Source organism: Bombus affinis, chromosome 5 (assembly GCF_024516045.1).
Source record: "Bombus affinis isolate iyBomAffi1 chromosome 5, iyBomAffi1.2, whole genome shotgun sequence".
Lineage (NCBI taxonomy): Eukaryota > Metazoa > Arthropoda > Insecta > Hymenoptera > Apidae > Bombus > Bombus affinis.
Window position 1 is genome coordinate 3,621,474 of NC_066348.1, and position 20,922 is coordinate 3,642,395.

The 20,922-nt window shown below is 32.2% G+C and overlaps 2 protein-coding genes and 1 long non-coding RNA gene across 10 annotated transcripts in view; 2 read left to right on the top strand and 1 right to left on the bottom strand.

The window, feature by feature from the left end:
* The first annotated feature begins 341 nt into the window (after nt 1-341).
* LOC126916549 (protein spinster) lies at nt 342-6,941 on the top strand. Of its 4 annotated transcripts, none has more exons than XM_050722468.1 (10): nt 342-526; nt 592-899; nt 1,005-1,201; nt 1,298-1,449; nt 1,536-1,739; nt 1,802-1,936; nt 2,024-2,285; nt 2,369-2,467; nt 2,597-2,816; nt 3,316-3,848. In XM_050722468.1, the coding sequence occupies exons 2-10, from the start codon at nt 689-691 to the stop codon at nt 3,423-3,425; spliced, it is 1,590 nt and encodes a 529-aa protein (XP_050578425.1). In that variant the 5' UTR covers nt 342-526; nt 592-688; the 3' UTR covers nt 3,426-3,848. The 4 variants fall into 4 exon arrangements, with proteins under 4 accessions (XP_050578425.1, XP_050578428.1, XP_050578429.1 ...); XM_050722471.1 differs by lacking the exon at nt 3,316-3,848 and adding exons at nt 4,540-4,634; nt 5,957-6,941 and having other exon boundaries at nt 346-899; XM_050722470.1 differs by lacking the exon at nt 3,316-3,848 and adding an exon at nt 5,957-6,941 and having other exon boundaries at nt 354-899.
* On the bottom strand, nt 2,596-9,518 carry LOC126916579 (uncharacterized). 2 transcript variants are annotated; one of them, XR_007710658.1, is made up of 4 exons: nt 9,369-9,518; nt 9,015-9,225; nt 8,736-8,925; nt 2,596-2,840 (listed from the first exon to the last, which is right to left on the bottom strand). It is a non-coding gene; the product is annotated as an uncharacterized LOC126916579 (long non-coding RNA). The 2 variants fall into 2 exon arrangements; XR_007710657.1 differs by having other exon boundaries at nt 9,015-9,504.
* The window catches only part of LOC126916550 (diuretic hormone receptor-like), a 78,752-nt gene continuing 65,060 nt past the window's right edge, over nt 7,231-20,922 (top strand). For 2 of the 4 annotated variants that reach the window (XR_007710647.1, XM_050722473.1), the window contains exon 1: nt 7,233-7,997. Coding sequence is in view for 1 of the 4 variants with exons in the window: in XM_050722475.1 (XP_050578432.1) it covers nt 7,892-7,997 (106 nt within the window). In the remaining 3 variants the exon portion in view is untranslated. Of the gene's footprint in view, nt 7,998-20,922 lie in introns of all 4 variants that reach the window. The other 2 variants (XM_050722474.1, XM_050722475.1) reach the window with 2 other exon arrangements.

A 20,922-nucleotide genomic window follows, 5' to 3' on the forward strand; every position in this document is an offset into this window, starting at 1 on the left:
TCGCTGCATAAGAAATGAAAGTTGCAGGTTGCAGGTTAGTAAACACTAACACTTTGAATGTATATCAGTTTTTTATATATGGAAGGAATGTTGAAATACTACGAATAAAGTCAAGAACATAAGCAAAAGCGATTTGAATATTATTTAACAACAATAAAAATATTTGATTGTCGTTTAACTACTTTAGAATATTTCTACATTTTTCCTTATTAAGCATAAATTATATTCTTAAGATAAAATTAAATGTTAAAACAAAGATATTGCGAATGAAAAGGATTTATTTTAATTCCGTATAAATATATTTATATAATTCTATATAAAATATGATGTATGTAAGTAGTGTCAAGAAATTATAACGAAATGTTGGATTTTAATAGTTGTCAGACTTGTACATACATGCATATTGTGGCACAGATACGAATTGTGATATGCTATTGTCATGCATCTTATTTAACTGTAGAACATAATTTAAACATTATATAAATTATTGTTGTTAGCTTCGCAGATAAGTGGCAGAAATGTGTTGGTACGTTGGTAATGATATTTCAGTATGCGAAAATTCATTGTATCGTAAAATGAAATCTGCTTAAGGTTATGCTACGATACAAGAGGGTTAAAATATTTTTATAAGCAATTAAATTTGTATCACTGTAAATAATAATTGGCACCGATACAAATTTTTCGAGTCATGGTTGATGAAGCAGTCACTCCAAATGTGTCGACGTACGAGTATCGTATGGTGAACGCCGAAAATGCTCACAATACTTCTAGAGAAAGACGAATAAAAAAAAGAGTAATGTTTCCGGAAATGAGAATGATCAGTAGGATCGACTGGATTACAGTCGGTGTACTGTGTTTCGTTAATTTAATAAACTACATGGATCGTTTTACGGTCGCTGGTGTGTATTTCGTTATAATATCTTAAAGGTTATGGTCATGCTTCAAAAAGTTGTGTTGTACAAAGGTAATAAAAATTTATATAAAGTCTGTTTTCAATGTTGCAGGAGTACTAACAGAGATAAAACATGATTTTAAAATCACTAATGATAAATCTGGGTTACTTCAAACTGCATTTATCTTAAGTTATATGGTATTTGCACCCTTATTTGGGTATTTGGGAGATCGTTACAATAGGAAGGTTATTATGAGTAGTGGCGTATTTCTATGGTGTCTAACAACATTTATTGGATCCTATATGAAGGTAATGTTAAGAATGTTATCAACAAAAATCAAAGAACTGTAATAATTTAATTAAAAAAAGAATCCTTATACTATATAAAATAAAATTATATTTCAGACATTTGGATGGTTTCTTTTATTCAGGGCACTTGTTGGAATAGGAGAGGCGAGTTATTCCACAATTGCTCCAACAATAATTAGTGATTTATTTGTAAAAGATGTGCGTTCTAAAATGCTCGCATTGTTTTATTTTGCAATTCCTGTTGGAAGGTAAATTCAAATTTTAATACTAAAGTAATAAAGAAAGATAATTTTAATGTACTTAATGTTAATTTTAAAGATAATTTAATTTCTAGTGGTTTAGGATATATAATAGGTGGTGAGGCAGCAAGAGCCACTGGTGCTTGGCAATGGGGTTTACGCATTACTCCATTATTAGGTGTAATAGCAATTATTTTATTGCTTGCAGTAGTAAGAGATCCTATTAGAGGAGAGAGAGAAGGCGGAGTTCACTTGTCAAATACTGCATGGTCAAATGATATCAAGGCATTATTGAAAAAGTAAATATTAAAGCAAATATATAATCTGTGTTTTATATTGCTATTACTTTTTTATCTTCTAGTCGAAGTTTTATGCTTTCTACTGCTGGATTCACATGTGTGGCATTTGTTGCTGGTGCATTAGCTTGGTGGGCTCCAACATTTTTACAATTAGGATTTGCATTGCATCCTAATGGGCATAATGTTGATCCAGATGAGTGTGTTTCTATTTTGTTTCTTATTTATTTAACTTAAGTTATTCTATTTGCAGAAATTATAGCTTCTAATTACTTTAACTATTTCAGTGTAGCATACAAATTTGGATTAATAGGAATGGTAGCTGGTTTAATAGGAGTGCCACTGGGTTCACTTCTAGCTCAAAAATTAAGAGTACGGTGGCAGCAAACTGATCCTCTGATATGTGCTATGGGACTTTTAATTAGTGTACCATTACTGTTCTTCGCGACTATAACTGCTAATACAGACTCTGTCGCATGTTATATACTCATATTCTTTGGACAATTATCATTAAACTTAAATTGGTCTATTGTAGCAGATATATTATTGGTACGGTCCTTGTATTTTTACGTTCTATGTATTTTATAAATTAAATTCACTTTTCCAGTGATTGTTCTTTTGAAATCTTATAGTATGTAGTAATACCAACAAGAAGATCTACAGCAGAAGCTTTCCAGATACTTATTGCACATGCCTTTGGAGATGCAGGAAGTCCTTACCTTATTGGTTTGGTAAATATCTGTGCAAGTTTAAATAAATTGAGAACATATATTAAATCTCTATTTTATTAAATTATATATTTCATATTTGTTTATTTCACTATATTGTTAATTTTTGGCACATTTATTGATTGATTTCAGTTATCAGAAGGACTGAAAACAGTTCTTCTTTCAGACTTGAGTATAGACGGACAAGTGAAAGACATAACAGACCAAGCTGACAATGCACTTCTTGAATTTCGCAGTTTGCAGTACGCTTTGTTTCTTACAATGTTTGTGGCAGTCATTGGCAGCTTATTTTTCTTCCTTACAGCATTGTACATACAAAAGGACAAAGCCTTAGTCGATCTTATGATCGCAGGTAAGTGAAACAGCGTTCATATATCTAAAATGAAAACGAAATTCTATCTTAGCACCATATTTGCATGTCCGTATGAAAATTGCTACTAATCAGCTTAACGTATGATGTACACATACATACATATACACAAGTTGGTACAAGTTTTATGATTTTTTTGAAAAGTTTTTCATTGTCTTGTTTTGGGAGCACCTTTTGCAAGAATAATATGGACATTTTCAACCAAAAAATAATGCATTATTGCTTGTAGTATATTAGTTGCAAGATTTATGAATTATTCATGAAATAAATTACTAATTGCTAATAATTTTTTAAGATTAAAGGCATATTTTTTATTACCCATTGAGATTTACATTCTATAGAGGAAAACGTTGCGTGAAGTTAGAATATTGTTTTTATTAAGAGCTATCATTAAAAACTGTATCAGTCTTTTAAATTACGAGTAAATATAAAAAGAAAGTAATAATCTAGATATGATTAAAATGTAATTGTTTCTGCACAGTGCATGAATTGTTCTCACGCTTGGAGTTAAATGGACAGTTTTTGAGAAAAAAAGTAAGAAAATGTTATAACTTCATCTTTTTTAACACGTTAAGCGCCCGAAATTGTTAAATGCAATATAATTATAAAACTTGTCATACATCTTACTATAAAAATATGTCCAAGATATTTATCTATTTAATATTTTTGAAACTAAATTGCTATATATTTTAAGAAAATGGAAGGAAATAGTATGAAGTTGTCTTTTTGTTCTATAACTGCTCTTTTCAAGGAATCAAAGGCGCTTAACTTGTTAAAGTTGATAGTTTTTTAAAATAAATGTTTTTTGAAAGTATCGTACTTATGGATTTATTTTCATCAGAAGGTGACTGTTACAGGTGATTGTTAGATCACCAATAAAAAAGCACATTTTCCTCTTCTGTTTATTTACTTTGATTAATAATACCATGGCACTTAATCTGTTAAAAAGCATTGTTATCATCTTCATCTATATAGTACCATAAATAAATAAATATAATTTTGTTTGTGTTTAAAAATATTTTTCTAAAATAATCATGTAAGGTACATTGCTAAATTCGAAACATTGTGAATATTACTAAACGGATTTACTATTTAAGGTAACGTAAATTTATCCTATATTTTTTTATACTTTTAACATTTTAGTTTTTATATTTTGTTTTATTGTATTATAATAAATTGTAAATAATAAATAGTAAATCCTATATTAGAGAAATTAATATAATATTCTTAGTGATGCACTCCGAAATACTTCGAATCACTTCGAATACATATATACGTGTAGCGAAGGATTCAAATTATTTCGAACATGATTTTATGCTTTAAATTCTTGAAAGAATCATGATACGTCTTATATTTTAACATATTTTCACAATTTGCTAGGGATTAAATTCCTGAAGTATCTATCAGTAAGTTGAAATTTATTTCATAAAGTTTCTATCTTATTTTCTTTTATTTCTAAGATTTATTGAAATTTTAAAGATTCCATATTTATAAAGCTTTAAGATTTAATATTTATTATGATTTTCAAGGGTTTTAAGAATTTAATTATGTTCGAAGTGATTCGAATTTCCAGGATATTAAGAAATTTCGAATCGCCTCGAAATTGTGAAACGCCTCAAATGCCTATCACTAAATATTTTAACAGGTCTAACGTGAAATCAATATGAAGTTAATTTTATATAATATGGATACATCTTTCTTGCAGACAAGTATCTAGATTCTAAGAATAATGGGCAAGCTGAATCAACATATTTATAAATGGCATCATTGGGCCTTTCCTGATAGAGTGCTGTAAATCTGGTACATAATTTATTTTCATGATTTCAAATTTTTTTCATTTGATACGATAATCAGTTTATTACGTTCAAAAATTGTTACAACCTGCTATCTGAAAAAGTTAAATTATAAATTTTATTTGCTATATGTAAATGATAAATAACAATAAATTCAAAGAATACTGTAATTATTAAAATTAATTATTTTTTTTTTTTGAGATATTACAAATCAATCTTGTAGTAATCTAGTTTAAATTAATTATATCTTACATTTTCAATGGCCATTTGTATTTTGATTTAGACTATTAATAAAATAGAAAAATTTGATCAATGTTGAACATTGAAATTGATTATCGAACTTATCTTTCATTTATATTAATTTTTGTAAGTCATAATTCTCTTACATTTTTCAATTATTTTGCTTAATTTTATTTGGACAAGGACTCCACTTTCAACTATCTATTTTTATTTTAATTCTATCATTGGCCTTTTATTTATGTTATATTTATGCTTTATGATATATTCATACTTTAACAATTATTGGGAAATGTATGAATTTAACATTATAATCTGTGCATTGCGCAAAAACTGATGAAGCTTGCCTGCTAAGAAAAGTTATTTTACGGTATATTGCATAATCAGATATGTATAAATGCGTCTTGTTACTTTTGCATGATAAACGGTTGCATGTAAGGTGCTGCTGGCAGTACCACCTGGTATCTAACATACTAACACTTATTGTTGTTTGTGTAATCACAATCATTACATTATTGCCAACATTTTATGTCAAATTCCATACTAATTGAAATTTATTGTTATTTGAAGAAGGAGAAGGCAATTTTTCATTGAATTTTATATCAAATATTTTTCAAATTCTAACATAAAAATATATAAATAAATATAAAAATAAATATCTAGAAATAACATTGAAAATATCTCTGTTCTATATTTGGCTTTAAGTTCTATTTCAAGATGTATCTGTGTTTGAAACATTCTGATATTTAATGTTCGATTGAATTTATGGTTGGCCTTATATTTTCTCTAGCAACAGTATATTTAATGGATTACTTTGTTTGTTTTGCAATAATAAATAAGTAACAGTCACAAAGTATTATCTGTAGTTTTTATAAAACTAGAATAGATTAAAGCAACTATTTTTGTTTTAAAATTATTATACTCTACAATGTTACACATGTTATTATAAATTAGCTTAGGAATAAAAATGAACTATGATGAACTATAATGAAATACATTAAGATGATGTTAATAATATGATATTGTCAACTTTGAAGGAAAAAGGGATTACTTATTGTTAATACATATTTTCACAAACATATTTTGTTCTAGGTGCAAATACTTCAGATTCAATGTACATATGTAATGATGAAGTCGAAAATGAGACACAAGATGATACGCAAAAACCGTGATGGTGAATGTTTTAAATATTTTCAGATTTATTGACTACAAGTAAATTATGTAATTTGACATTCAAGTGTAACCATCGCAGCAACGAATATTTATTAAGTAGGGAGAAGTGTTCATTTGATCCAGAATGAGCAATTATTATATTATGACCCAACTGATGCAATGATAAAATGTTTTGAATACAGAACCTATATACCAGAAAAAATTTTTATGAATTTCATTAGTTTGTACTTATACTCAGAGAGGCAGTTATGTTAATAATGTACAAAAATATTAATCTTGGCGAAGATTATATTTAAATAGATTAAAAGTTATTTAACATATATATGTATTATAGTAATTTTGCATATTATATTTTTATAGTAACTTTCATCTAACACAGAAAATACAATATTCTTGTGTGGTATGTAAAATAAATATTTATCGGTCGCGTCCTGTAACAAAATTGACATTTTGTTATTAAACATCTTTGTATTTGAAAAAATTAGTAACTCTATTCTTACTAAATGTTAATAATCTCACAATTTACGTGCCTTACATGCACTTGAAATATGTCTAATAAAATTGTTCAATTTAAATAATTCTTGTAGGGAGAGATATAATAAAATATATTGCGATAAGACATTTCTAAATAAATTATTTGATTAATATAATTTATTTAGTTTCAAAGTAAAATATGTGCGAAATTATATTTAGAAATAATAATAGTATTTATTTTTTATTTTTAAAAACAAATAAGATAAAATATATCTTATTAAACAGTTACTTTGATATGTAAGATCATAAATAATACTTTTATAATTCCTTCTCTATTTAATCATGTATTTTTATGTATATTACATGTAATACTTCAATCTTTTCCGTTGTAATGACTATTTAAAAAATATAAAATATCCATTTTATAATACTTTGTACATGAATTTTATTTATAAGCTCATTTAATTATTAAAAATTACTTCAGGCTATGATCTCAAAAGAAATCGTTCTCTAGGTATTGCCTTAAACTAACTACGACTTCTCTAACCATAATTTCATTTTGAATAATGCAATACAATTAAGGCTCTTTGAAAAGCAATTGCATTACGATTTTTTAGAACGACTTTATCGCGAAAACAAAGTAGAGGTTGTTGACAGTGTTAATATTTAGCAAAGATAAGCCATTCGTTGGAACCTCGTCTTGACAATGTAAAGTATACATAACTAGTGTATGGAGCATCATTACCATCGTAATATCTACAAGCTTCAAATTTTCAGAAGGAAGAAAATCTCTTTCTTTATTTTCAAGCAACTGGTAATATAAAGGATTAAAATAATTTTGTGAAAAGAATTTGGCAACGCATAAAAGATTGCGCGGCATTTTAGAATTTGTTGCATAGTTCAATCACTATAGAACAAAATGTAAAAATTTATTAGGGCGCCACTATCGACGCATCGGAAATTTTGAAAGTACACCAATCAAAATAGTAGGATTATTTCGCGGCACGTGTATCGTTCGAGGGAATTCAGTGTTTCTTGAACAATTTCACGGACGAACTGTGTTTCGGAATTTCTGCATCGAATCCTCCAAGACAGTAAAAGTTCTAAATAAAGATTAAAGGTCGTAATAATTTCTGGAAATATAACGCAGCCCGGTATTACTTGTGGATAACGTGTATTAGTGTATAGTGTACAGAGGAGGACGCGGGAGAAGCTGATTGGCAGATTACGTTTCATAAGCGACTGGAATAGTCGGTCAATCAAGATCGGCAATTTTCAAATTTTGCCGGCGGCTAGTAGTTTCAGTGGAAATTGCTTACCGGCACAGAAAGGGTCGAGACGATTTCGCAGAAAGTGTCGCGAAATTGCTTAATATCGTTAATGTCGATTGTCGCGGAGATAGATCTTTCGAAGAACATTATCAAAGAACATCCAACTGTTGTTTTCAGAAGAAAATCACCAGATTTACGTATACTTCGTTTCAAAGGTATGATGTCAATTTCGTTTTATTATCTTTTTTGAAATTAATTTTTTTGCCAATTTGGTTCGTAATATGTGTGCATAACGCGATTGAATCACGCGTATAAAAGGTAATGGCAGTTAATTCAACGATGGTTATGTTCTATAGTAATGATTGTCTTTGGATGTTTTAACGATTATGTTTAACCTTATTACATTTTTTTCCAAAACATGATGTGATTCGAATAGATTATTTTTAATGACTTTGTACCTTCCAAAATTAGTTTAAGGTTTCGTGTAACAAAAATGACCTTTAGAACACGTCAACAAGTTGAAGGTTAAAACCTTGAATATTTGCGTAAAGAATGATGACATACAATGTACATATGCTTTTAAGCTTATTCTAGATGTTATTATCACGTATTTGTAATTTTGATCTCCCACGTAATTCAGAATGAAAATATTTTTTACACGAATATTTCCTAAGAGCGACAAATATTTCATAACAAAAAGCTTCACTCGCTAATGAATTTTTGTTTAATGGTTAAGTTTTTTGCTTAGATTACAAGTAATATCGCATTCTACATAGTTGAACTATATCATGTAACTGTATAAACAGTAGCCAATTTAAATGTAAAATCTGAACGATTTATGCTTGACTTGTAAAGTTCTATAAAATTCGTGCGTCGTTCGATCGTGCCTCGCTTAAACTTTTGCACTCATTTGAACGTTCTATCGTTACGTCTTTAAGATTCCAGCTCATTACCTTCTGAGAACGAGGTGAAACTCGTACCCCATAAATCGAAAGTCTTCGAGCAAAAAGTCCCCTGTAAATTGTCTTCCGTGCTCACCGTCGACGATCGTTAATTCAATTTTGCTGACTGTTTCCTTCGGTGGCGACGAATTCATGTGGAAAATGTCTTCTTGTAATTCGTTTCCTAGCGCCATCGTTTATTCTCTCGTACAAACAAGAACATTTACATTATACTTTCATCATTCGAATAATAATATCATTCCTCGCGTTACGTAATAATAATAATTATACCTATATCATTCAGCTTCCACGAAACATTAACCTATCAGTTACTTTTAAGACACGTATCTTTCAATTATTATTATTAGGTTATTTTCAATTATGTCATATTAAAATTGTTTAATCATATGCCAACATTAAAGCCAGAAAATCAATAAAAGTGTAGTTATCATATTTCTCTTTTGCGTTTCCCCCAAGACAGCGATCCAACGAAACGTTCTATCTGTAACGAACAATTATGAATCATCGACATCTTGCGTCTTCGGAAACCTATTAAACTATTCCTGGATACCAAATGTCGGTCATCGCTGTTATTTGGAACCGCGTACATCTGGAACAATAATTTCCTCTCGGAACCAGACTTACCATCGACAAAACGTTGTTTTTCCGATTGTGTATCGGCCTTGTGTACGATTGCCGCGTCGGCAGTTGCCCTTAATTCTAAAATAACACTCGCCACCGCTCTCGAGGCAGGAAGACGGGTCGGTCGGTCGATCTGTTTTTTTATCGCCAGCCTTAAAGTGGCTGCCTACTATCCCGTTTAAACCTTATTCTCCGTTGCTCGGCATTGACGTAGACGGTAAACCATTTCTAGGTCGTGCAGGCTCGAGCGCCTTTTCGCGCGTAATATCACTCGTCCTCTAGCTTGCTGCCACTCGTCGTTTATCTTGCGAAACTTTAACGACTCGTGGCCAACCGCCATACTCTTTCCTCCATTCTTCCCTTTTTACCTTTCTTTTTTTCCATTCCTTCCTTTTCACGTTGCAGCCATAACGGAGACTGTGGCCTGTCGCGCCATAACGCGGGTTATACTACTGGAACTTGGACTTTCGTGCGACAGAATGGGCCGTTTAATGGCGAGGAGAATGATCTTTCCTGGATTAGAAAAGGATACGCGTTTGGTTAGTGGATTGTGGGTTTGGGGAATAGGTGGAGCAGCTTCCTTTTCTAATTGTTAATGGATTTAGTGTAGTGGAGATTGTAGCGTTACTACGGTTGGTTTATTGTCTTACGTACGCTATACGCCGTAAGTATTAGGACAGCAAGGGCTGACAATATATTTCTTTTTGAAAATTTACGCTCTCTTGCGCACGATAATTCAGTTACGTGTTATAGACTTTTATTTTATAATTTTATGATTTTGTAGGAAATCGGATAATTAGTTGATTTGTAATCTGTGTGAAAGATGTTACAAACGAAATGTTTTCTTTACGCAATGTCAATGAGATCCATTGGAAATAATTTCGTCAAAGCAGTTCCACATTCTTGGGAAGTAATTTCCTTCTTATTGAACTTCTACTTGGATTGCTCGTTATCCAGATGTAACTGAGAACTAATTTAGATGTACTCCGGAAACATAGTCCAATATAGTTCTATGTAGTTCAAACCCGACACGATTCAGTTATACCTAATCTAGATCTGATTTATCTTACACAGGTTCAAATGTAACCAACTCGTCTCTATCTGATTCTTGATACGTGCCATTCGAAATTGAATTTATACGGTTATAGCTACGTTATAAACACCTAACATTATTGATCGTAGTTTAACTTTAACACCACGAATTACTTTATCCTATATATGTATGTACCTTATGTTAGAAGGACATAATTCTGAGAAGTTAATATTTGATACGTATATCGTAGATCATTTTGCTTTATATATTCTATATTGCGCAAGGAAATAACTTCGTGATATTAATTAAAGTTCGACTTAAACGGAACAAATTATTTCGTTTTTCATAGATTACGATAGAAGGAGACGTCTTGAAAAATTATTTACATCTATTTGCAACTTTGTTCGCGTATTTTGAAGAATACAAGGAACGGTATTCTGCAAAGGCAGAAAGAAAAGGTAAAACAGGTGTAGTCCCTTAAAAGAAAATAAGTTTTTTAAAGATTCTTTTATTCTCTAGGTTGAAAGAAGAATGAATGGTACTTTCTGAACTTTTGAAAAAAAAAAAAAAAAAAAAATCCCAACTCCAGCCAATTTAATATGTCATTACCTTTAATTTTCACAAATATCAATAGCGTTTCAGTCGTATCAACACAATTACGCTCCTAGCTTCAACCCCGCTTGAAGTTTCTCTACAAAGTTTCTCCCTTCTTCGATGTTTCTCGGTTCAAACGGTTCATAGTGGTAATGAAGTTACAAACTTTTTTGCAATGGACCTCGGTAACTATCGATTGGGTAATTCTTCTTCCGAAGGAAACTTTTAAAGAAAACTGTTACTGTTCGGCAGTCACGTCTCTCTATCGAGGAGATGGACGCCCAAAAAGGAACAGGTTCGTTCAAATTGATCAACTTATTTAAGAATGAGTCGCGTTGGCATCGAGTCAAGCTCGTGCACTCGTACGAGTACAAAGTTGAAGTGAAATTGTTTAGATTCAAGTGACTGAAATAATCTGAACGAGGCTTTACAGTTGATCACACCACTCTACACGATGGTTCTTATCTATATCGGTTTATAATAAAAACGGATCCATGGCTGGTCGTAAATTTCAAGTCGATCGTTCGATTTACGGTTTCTTACCGGGTCGTTTCGCGTTGTCGAAGAACGTCGGGATATCGTTGAAACAATAAGGCCAGTGAGCTCTGCCAGAGAGGATAGAAATCTCGAGTTCCCCGATCTCGTTAAAGAAAATGATCCGTTTGTTCGATGTAAGACAATTTTGAAAGAAGTTTTCTTTCCGAGATAGCGGAATTTATCGTTTAAAATTGGTTGAAAATCCCAGTTGCCTTGTTTCCTATAGCATTTACTGTTTGCTGTTGATTTTTGTTTGCTATAAAGCCGATATCTAAATACAGAAGTCACGAGATCGATGGGATTGATTTTCGCTGTTGGTATGTGATTCCATCGTTTGCATAATTGATACATTTTCGATGCCTGTATCGTGGTTACGTAACGTTAAATTTACGCGTTATTTACGTAGATCGTATAATCGCTGATCGGTTTTTATAATCTACAATGGTAATTATTCTTTTTGGTACCAACGAAGTAATACTTCGTTGGGAATTTACGAAGATTAATATTAAATAAAACTGAGTTTCGATCATCCTTCCATTCTTCAAGCTTCGTGAGTTTCATAGAAAAGGGTAGATGGAAAAGAGAATTATGTCGAGATAAAGTTTAAATAGTATAAAGTTTAGAGATTATAGAAGTAAGGTCTAAAGGATTGTGTTTTTTAATGCAATTTCTGTTCAAAAATAAAGAAAACGGTTTACATGTTTCTCGAGATAATAGAAAAATTACAGAGGGAAATTCCAGTGAAACTTAAACAACTGTTTCTTTCAGAAAAGATAATAAATTAGTAACAAGATACATTCGTCTTACAACGTTCGAACACTTATAAATGGTATAACGTTAGGATTAATATTTCTGTTTTACGCGAAACGTTTCTAAATCAATGTTTCTACGATACATAAAATCTTGCCATTTTTAAACACTTATGAACCGAGTACGATAAGTGGTTTCTTTTAATCAGAAACTTTAGAACATAATAATGGCGCTTCTTGCACAGATATAAAAAGGAAGCAGGCAAAGCACAAAAAGAATTGAAACTCGAGAGCAAAGCTGAACGACACCAACATCTATACGACACGTTTTTACCATTTTTATTCCGTGATTTCACCCAAGGAATTATGTCTACGTTTTATGCTATGTTCTTTATGGACTATATTAACAATACAATCAGCTTTAATTAACAGTCACGCGTCAAAGCTCGCAACGGAACCCTTCTATATCGGTACAACAATCCAATGCGTAATAAAGCAATGGGGCAATAAAGCGCAGATCGATCTTTCGAGTTTGTCCAAATCACAATCTAGTAGAATACCGTAATTCACATACTAAATTACATCGATTAGTTTAATTACTCTCATTTCGTTCGGAGACCTACACGGGACTGGCGAATCGTAGATTAGTATTTGTGTTGTTTGACATTGATTTAGGGCACTTCCATTGTGCTTATCAGATACTATCCGCACTATCAAATATCTGGAATAGCTGTGTCGCTTTCATTTTTACGTTATTTTTATTAGCTTACTATTTTTAAATTTGAAGATACTGTATGATTAAAAATGGAGAAATTTAAAGTAGTTAGAAGTAGAAGATAATGGAAAAACGTAACTGATGAAGACTTTGTGGAAGTCAAATATAGTTATATTACATTTATATATAGCTAATATTATAGCTAATATTACACGATTATATAATTAATATAACTATTTTAGTTATGTTATAGTTTTGGCTATGCTCCGATATTTTACGAGGAAAATGTCCTTTTCTTGGCAGAAGAACGAAACCGCAGCATCCGTGAAACGTTTCTCTCCCGTTTCGATGGAAGTATCAGGTCTGTAAATATGAAACCGGAATTTGCCTATAGATGGTCCTAGCTGATAATGTAGTTATCATTAAATTGCGTCATTGATGAGGAAAATCTTTGTTGACATCTGACAAACATTTTCGACTCAGAACAATACAAGTTTCATACAACAGCATAGTTTGTAATAGCATTGAACATGTCGAATTTTGTGCCTGGAAACTACGATTTACGGACAGCATTGATTGTCTGTTACCATTTGAAGAAAACTGCTGCAGAATCGCATCGAATGCTTGTCGAAGCTTACGGCGAGCATGCTCTTGGTAAATTACAGTGCTTTGAGTGGTTTAACAAATTCAGAAGTGGCAATTTTGACGTGAGGAACGAAGAACGTGGAAGAAGGGTGTGATCTATTATGAGCTGTTAAAACCTGGCGAAACCGTTAATACTGAGCGCTACCGACAACAAATGATCGATTTGAATCAAATTTTGCGTGAAAATCGACCAGAATATCAGAAAAGGCAACACAAAGTAATTTTGCTTCGTGATAATGCACCATCACATACAGCAAAACCGGTCGAGGAAACGATCGAAGCGTTCAGTTGGGAAATACTTTCGCACGCGGCTTACTCACCAGACTTGGCTCCGTCCGATTACTATTTATTTGCATCGATGGGACACGCACTTTCTGACCAACACTTCACTTCTTACGAAAATGTACGAAAATGGCTCGATGACTGGTTTGCCTCAAAAGAGCGACAGTTTTTTTGGCGTGGCATCCACCAATTGCCAGACAGGCGGGAAAAATGTATAGCTAGCTATGGGCAATACTTCGAATAAAATATTTTTAATCGTTTTCATACAATAAACGTGTATTTTCTATACAAAATTCCGGTTTCATATTTACATACCTGGTAGAGTCGTGACATGCATGTTCATGTGCTCGTTTTTTTATTTGTAAAAGCGGCATAAAATACGAATACCAGGTAGGATGTATTGGATTTTAACGGATTGTTTCTGATAGGGCGGAAACATTTTAAAGGACAGCAATACGAAACATATAATCGTCAACGGCGCAAGTAAAAGTTACGCGTGAGTTATCGAGCGTTTAAATATTCTACGCGCTTAGAAAACAGCCACGCGATAAATTTAAAAGCGGGAATTTTCCTCGAGAAAGTTTCCTTTTGCACTAAATTTTATGTTAATTGAGCTTTCGTGCATAATTGAACGGCATTATTAACGATCAGTAAAGGTTAAAAAATACAAAGAATGCATGCGATAATCGCAAGAAATGCGACGAAAGGGGGGAGAGAGAACATTCCATTTCTTCGCATGAATATTTACGACATCGATTATTGCTATATGCAAAACTGCACGAGCATGTAAAGTAATGCTAATCGCAGTAAATGAGGTTTAAACAGCAACGTACGCATCGAAATGTTAATATCAGGTCGCGTAACTTGTGTAACAACGATAGCAGCACGGTACGAAAGTATCGGCATGATCAGCCAACCAACGAGATCATTTGCAATCACGAATGTAATTTCACGCCCTTCCTTTATTCGCGTACATCGATTTTGATATTTTCATTTACCTCGTACACTTTCATATACATTCGGCTATTTGGGTCGAGTGGCCGATATTTTTGGGCACCTTATCATATCTAAGTATCTATCCAATGGCGCTTCATGTTATGTGCGTGACAGTGAATTGTGTTTAACTTTGTCTGACGCATAATACAATTCTCGCACTTACAGCCTTGAAGAAGAAAATAGCTTTGAGAAATCTTTTTTGATTATGTTTCTCGATAGAAATGAATTCAAATTTATTCAAACACTTTTGTTGTAAGTTGTAATTTTTGTCAGATTTATTCTCAACCTTGTACTATAGATGCATGCAAATAATATTCATGTACGTGTCTGTTCGAGCGTAAAATAAAGCAGTGAATTTATTATTACAAGAGCATACAAAATTTGCTGTTTAATTATTCTAAGAACGCTACATTCTGTAAACTATTTCCTACGTAGAAACATTTCTCAAAAGTATATACACATTTAGCTTCTGTCTTCTCCGTAGTTTCTACATTTCTTTCAGAGGTAGTACGTGTCCGATATTTATTACAGATCCATAAATCTGTCGGTAGAAAGTAACTTACGAAGTATCTTTGTCCTAAATTCAAAAGCACTCGGGAGAATTACAAGGATAAGCGATAGAATCAAAATTAAAGTTTAGCGAAGAAAGCCGAAGATTAAATTGGTAAATTAAAATTCATTTCTCGATTAAGAATCAGTTGCAACGATAAAACAAACTTTAATACGTACACATAATTTATAACAGCTACCAGTTATTCTCGTAATTGAATAAAAATTCTAACACGAATAAGTAACTTTATATGAATTTAATTTGAAGCTTGGTGCGTGCAGTTATGTTAAATAGTTATTTCAAGTATGTACGCGTAGGCTGTTACGTTTCGCAAGCGCATTACCTTGGTTCGACGCGCGTTCCTTTTGCGGAACGTAAGCTCACTCGGCCATTCGGAGAAAGTATGTGCACTCAGAAGCTTTATTTTCGTTTGGAAAGCTCACCGCGCGTTATTCTAGAAACTCTAATACCACTAGAACGATAATTAATTAATACGCTGGAAATCTCGATAAATTAGCACCAAGTATCTGAATTAAGCAAACATTAGCCAAGGTAATAAATGATACTCACTGTTTCCTCTAAAAATGATGAGACTAAGCCGAGAATTTCAACCGAGTTGCTAATCACTCATTGTAATGGTCGACCCCGCTGCAGACACATTAACATTTTGACTGCCACGTTGGTCATATACGACATCATTGGTCATTAATCATTGGTCATTGGTGACCGGAACGCTTCAACTTCTTGTAAAAATTGAATGAAAATTAACAGTTAGGGCATTTTGAATATAACCGATAAATAGAAGATACTTTGAAATAAAAGGTGCTCCATTGAGTAATTAAACATTTTTATTAGAACATCAATAAAAAAAAATGAGAACAAATCTTGCATCTGATGTTGCACTGTGTTTACATCCATATCTTTGAGGGGTAATCTACGAATATTATTATAAACACAGCTTAGAAAATAATCGTAAATGATGCTTTATAATCATATAATCGAAGTTAGAAGTGTGAACATACCTTACTATTATATATAGAATGAGCAAATACTGTTTACTAATATCTTCTACACGTTCCAACGATATGCTTACGACGAAACAACGAATGCGAATGGTTTGTTGAAATAAACGAAGCCTTGTTATTATATGTCGCTATCGACTGTTAGCAAGGCGCCACGATGGTCACCCGTGACCACCAATAAGATAAACGGTCCATTGGAGAAGAATGTTGTCTTACATCGTCAATTTATTATTATTTTACCATTATATGCTTTGAATAATAAAAATACTCCCGTGGAGTCCTGAGCGAAACATGTGATTTTGGCGTAGCAGTCAAAGTGTTAAAAGATGCATCGTTTCTGTTCCAAAGAAAAGGATCCGGAGTTTCTTCGTTAGAATGAGCGACACTGATATTATAGAATAAAATACAGATGATCGATGCAACGAGTAGTTGGTGCATTGAACATGCATAGAAAGATTAATGTAAAACGGTTTGTAAACGAGTGCAACGAAAGATAGAAGAGAAGAGGGAGAAGCGAAAAGACAAAGAGGAAAGTTGAGAGATGAGGTGGATCCACGAATCTAATTACGCTAAAGTTGCGGCTGTTCATCCTGGAAAGTAGGTTTGTTACGGGCGTGCCTATCGAATAGTATAATATTTAACCAGAAATTAATTAGTCGGTGTATCTCGATGATTAAGTGGATAGTTTTCGTTAGTTTGACTAAATTTTTCCAAGCTGCAGTGAAAATCGTGTATTTACACGACAAAACGTATGCCTGGACTTGGTTTTAGTATGGTTTCCTTAATTTTCTTGCTTCTGTGGAAAGTAGCGAATAGAACGTTCAAACGTATTTTGTCTTGAGTAAAGAAAACGTTATTCCCTCCGTGTTTGCCTTCTTGGTCCTTTTAGATAATTATTCCATCCACTTTGGCGCGATTAAAACTCGTTAAAGGAATAGGCGGAGGATCGAGCGCGCTGAAAATACGCTGTTATCTGGTTGAAGCAACAATTTTCTCAATAGTAACAGGTAAATAAGATGCTCTTCGTTTAGTTCTCTCGGCACATGATCAATCCGATGCTGTTTCAATTGCACGTTCGAATAACGCGACGAGTCCCGGCAGAAGAAAAGCAAAAGTAAATTTAATAAAATTAAAAGGAATTTCTCTGGTTTTCGGATACGGTATAAACACAGTTTTATTGAATTGAAACTTACTTTGAATCGTTTCTTCTAATGGAAAAGCAAAAATTCTCGAAGTTTGGTCCTTTGAATGTTCCTTCGTTTAAATTCTCCGTAACCATAAATATTTTCACAAATTTATCCAGCTGGAAACTAACTAGGAGGCATTTCTTTAAGAGTCGGGACGTTCAATTATTTGACCAAGCTTTATAAATGTGCCTGGTAAACTTACCTTTGTTAAGGGCTATGATCCTATTAAAACAATGTAGAAATTAAATTCAGAATGCTAGCTGTTAGTGTCCTAGTTTCGAACAAATCGACCATAAATTTGTATATTAGTTTATTTTGTAATCGATTATGCTCGATACGCACTGATTTATTCTTAGAATTATTATTTTATTATTATTATATGCATTTCGCTTTCGCACACGTCGCAGGCGTATCACGTGCCTATATTTTTTCACAGGATTTTCACGTGGATCTTGTTTGGAGTTGGCCTTAAGAAAGGCTTTTGTGCAAACAGCAACCAGGACTTGCTTTCTTCAATGTTATCGTCGATCTTTATACGTTTTATCTTAAACTTTCATTGTTCGGCACGAAACCACTCTAAATATGGCATTAACATCGGCTGTCTTGTTCTTTCCATTCTACGATCTTATGTCAAGGATAGAAAGGGTAGAATAAACAACCAGAAGTAGCTATGTAATGTGCTACGAGATACTTTCTTGCAAATTTTTATGACTAAAGACAAGTTTTCTTTAATATAGGATTTAAAGAGGTATGGGATTTCCAACGTACATGGTACTATCCATATTCTATTGCCAGATATTTCCCTCTTTTTAGCTTTTTTTTTTTAAACGAAACAACATATATGCACACACGCACACCTTACTATTCTATTATTTTAAGTAAAAACACGAAAAATGTTTACATATGAAAGCTGTTTTATTTGTTAGAGAAAATTTAATAAAATGTTGAACCGACGTTTTTAAGCTATGTATAGAGGCAGCTTGTATTTTTCATTTGTATCAGTATCAACGAATTTTTTTTTCAATGGGCCTATAACAATAATAAAATACGTTAACAATTTTGATAGAAGATAATTCAAATACTAAACAAACAAATAACTCGGCTCGTTCTTTTGTCGTTTTACTACGCCACGAAAGAAGTAACATTTGCCTAATTGTATCAGTTGTATCGGTTCTCCTAGCTTCCCATCCAATTTAATTTATCGAAATTTTCATTTATTTATCGAAATAAATTTTCTTTTAGTTTGTAACGATAAAAATACTCATAAAATAAAACATTGAGAGTTGTTATTGCAATTATTGGAATAACGTAATAATTCGAAATATTTTACTATTTAGCTGACTGTTAAATCTTCTAAATAATTTCGATCCTTACACAAAGATAATTGACAAAGGAAACATCTGCAAATATTTTGGTTACCGTGGAAATTGGCAACTGGTACACTGTCATCGATGCTTTCGTTGTTCCTTTTAACGATTTAATATCGTCGACCCTTCGTAAATTAATGAATTCTCCTCGAGCTCTCCGTTCTCTTTTTCCATCGGATCTCGATATTTGCATTGACAATGAATATTGCATGGAGGAAAAATAAATGTGGAATTTATTAAATCCAGCATGATCATGTTTGCTGACGATATAATAATTAACGCGACAAAAGGATAAAGTTCGAAATAAAAATAATAATAAATGTATGTGCGTTATAGGCAAAAGCATGCACACATACCATGAATATCTGGAAATGCTGATAAAAATAGCGAGAAATATGATTTCTCCATCAAAAAAAAAAAAAGAAAAAAAAAATATAAAAATTCCACGTCGATAGACGACACGAAGTATATACATGCGTATCCGCTCGCTCGTTCATCGTAACGATCTTCCTGGCCACTGATAATATGGCAAAAAAGTTTGCACATTAAAAACCAGCGTTACGTTAAAAACATTCTACTCGCTATTTTTGTCGGACTACCTTTTATAACATATCGCAATAATTTTCTAATAATTTTTTAAAAACAAACAATATGAAAAAATGTATATAACAGCGCATCTTTTGGTTTTGTATATGTACATATTTATATGCATACAAATTATTTAATTCATCTATAAAAGGTGTTTTATTTCATATACGAAGAAGTTAGAAATAATTGATGCAAGTATAGTTTTATTTAATTAAAATAATGTTTATCAATTGTAAATATCGATTGCAAGCTTAATCGGCAATATTGGTACACATTGATGCCTAATCGATGGTTTCTAATTTAAAGTATATTTATCCGAATGCGTCTCATTCAATTTTATTAAAATATTTTCCCAATACCCGATATTTCCTAAACACCTACAATTTGTTTTTCAATTAAATTCCTACAAATCCATACGCAATAATTTTCGAAAAACTTTTACCGTTTCGAAATAAATAACGATTTTATCATTGAAACAATTTTAGAACGTTTAACAATTTAGTGGAATGCGTAGAAACTTTTAAAGGCAAAACTTCTTGAAATCTTATTTATCCATTAATATTTCTTATCCAAAGTTGTTGTACCGCTAACTTATGTGTTCAACATTTTTGATGAGGATTGACGTGAACATAAAGAGATACATATTTTATGAAACTTATTTTCTATTTGTCATTTTACGGTCTTATGATTTATTTAATCGAAAATTTTCACTACGATGAATCATTATACAAACATGATAAATAACAGAAACGTATAAAATTTTCTTTCGCGGGTTTCCAGATAAACAGAAAATAACAATACTAGAATATTTATATTTACTTTAAAGATTTAATTAGAAAAGTCGAGTTAGTTCGACCTAAATAAATTATTCCTTGGTCATCAGTCCACGATTATTATTCTGTCTCTAAGGAAATGTTTAATTAAGAGAAACGATCCACTTGAGAGATTGAACCTAATAGAAACAAACCCACGTTGAATTCAAACAGATAGCAGTTCGATTGTTTTCGTCTTTTATTTATTGTTTTATATTTGAAAAACCTGGTTCAGTAAAGATCTGCGAATCGCCAGCAGATTCAAAAAGGCGTAGCAACCCAATCGAGTTCTTTCACAAGCTCGAATATAAGAAAAGAAATCTAATGGGAAAGTTATTCGCAATCGCTTTCTTTCTCACAGCAGATCCTATACATTTGTCGTAATCCTCGTGTTGCTTATCGTCTCCTATCGACGCGCCCTCCAAGACACCAACCGAATGACTTTTTGTTGGACCATAGCGACAGATCACTGTGTCAGGA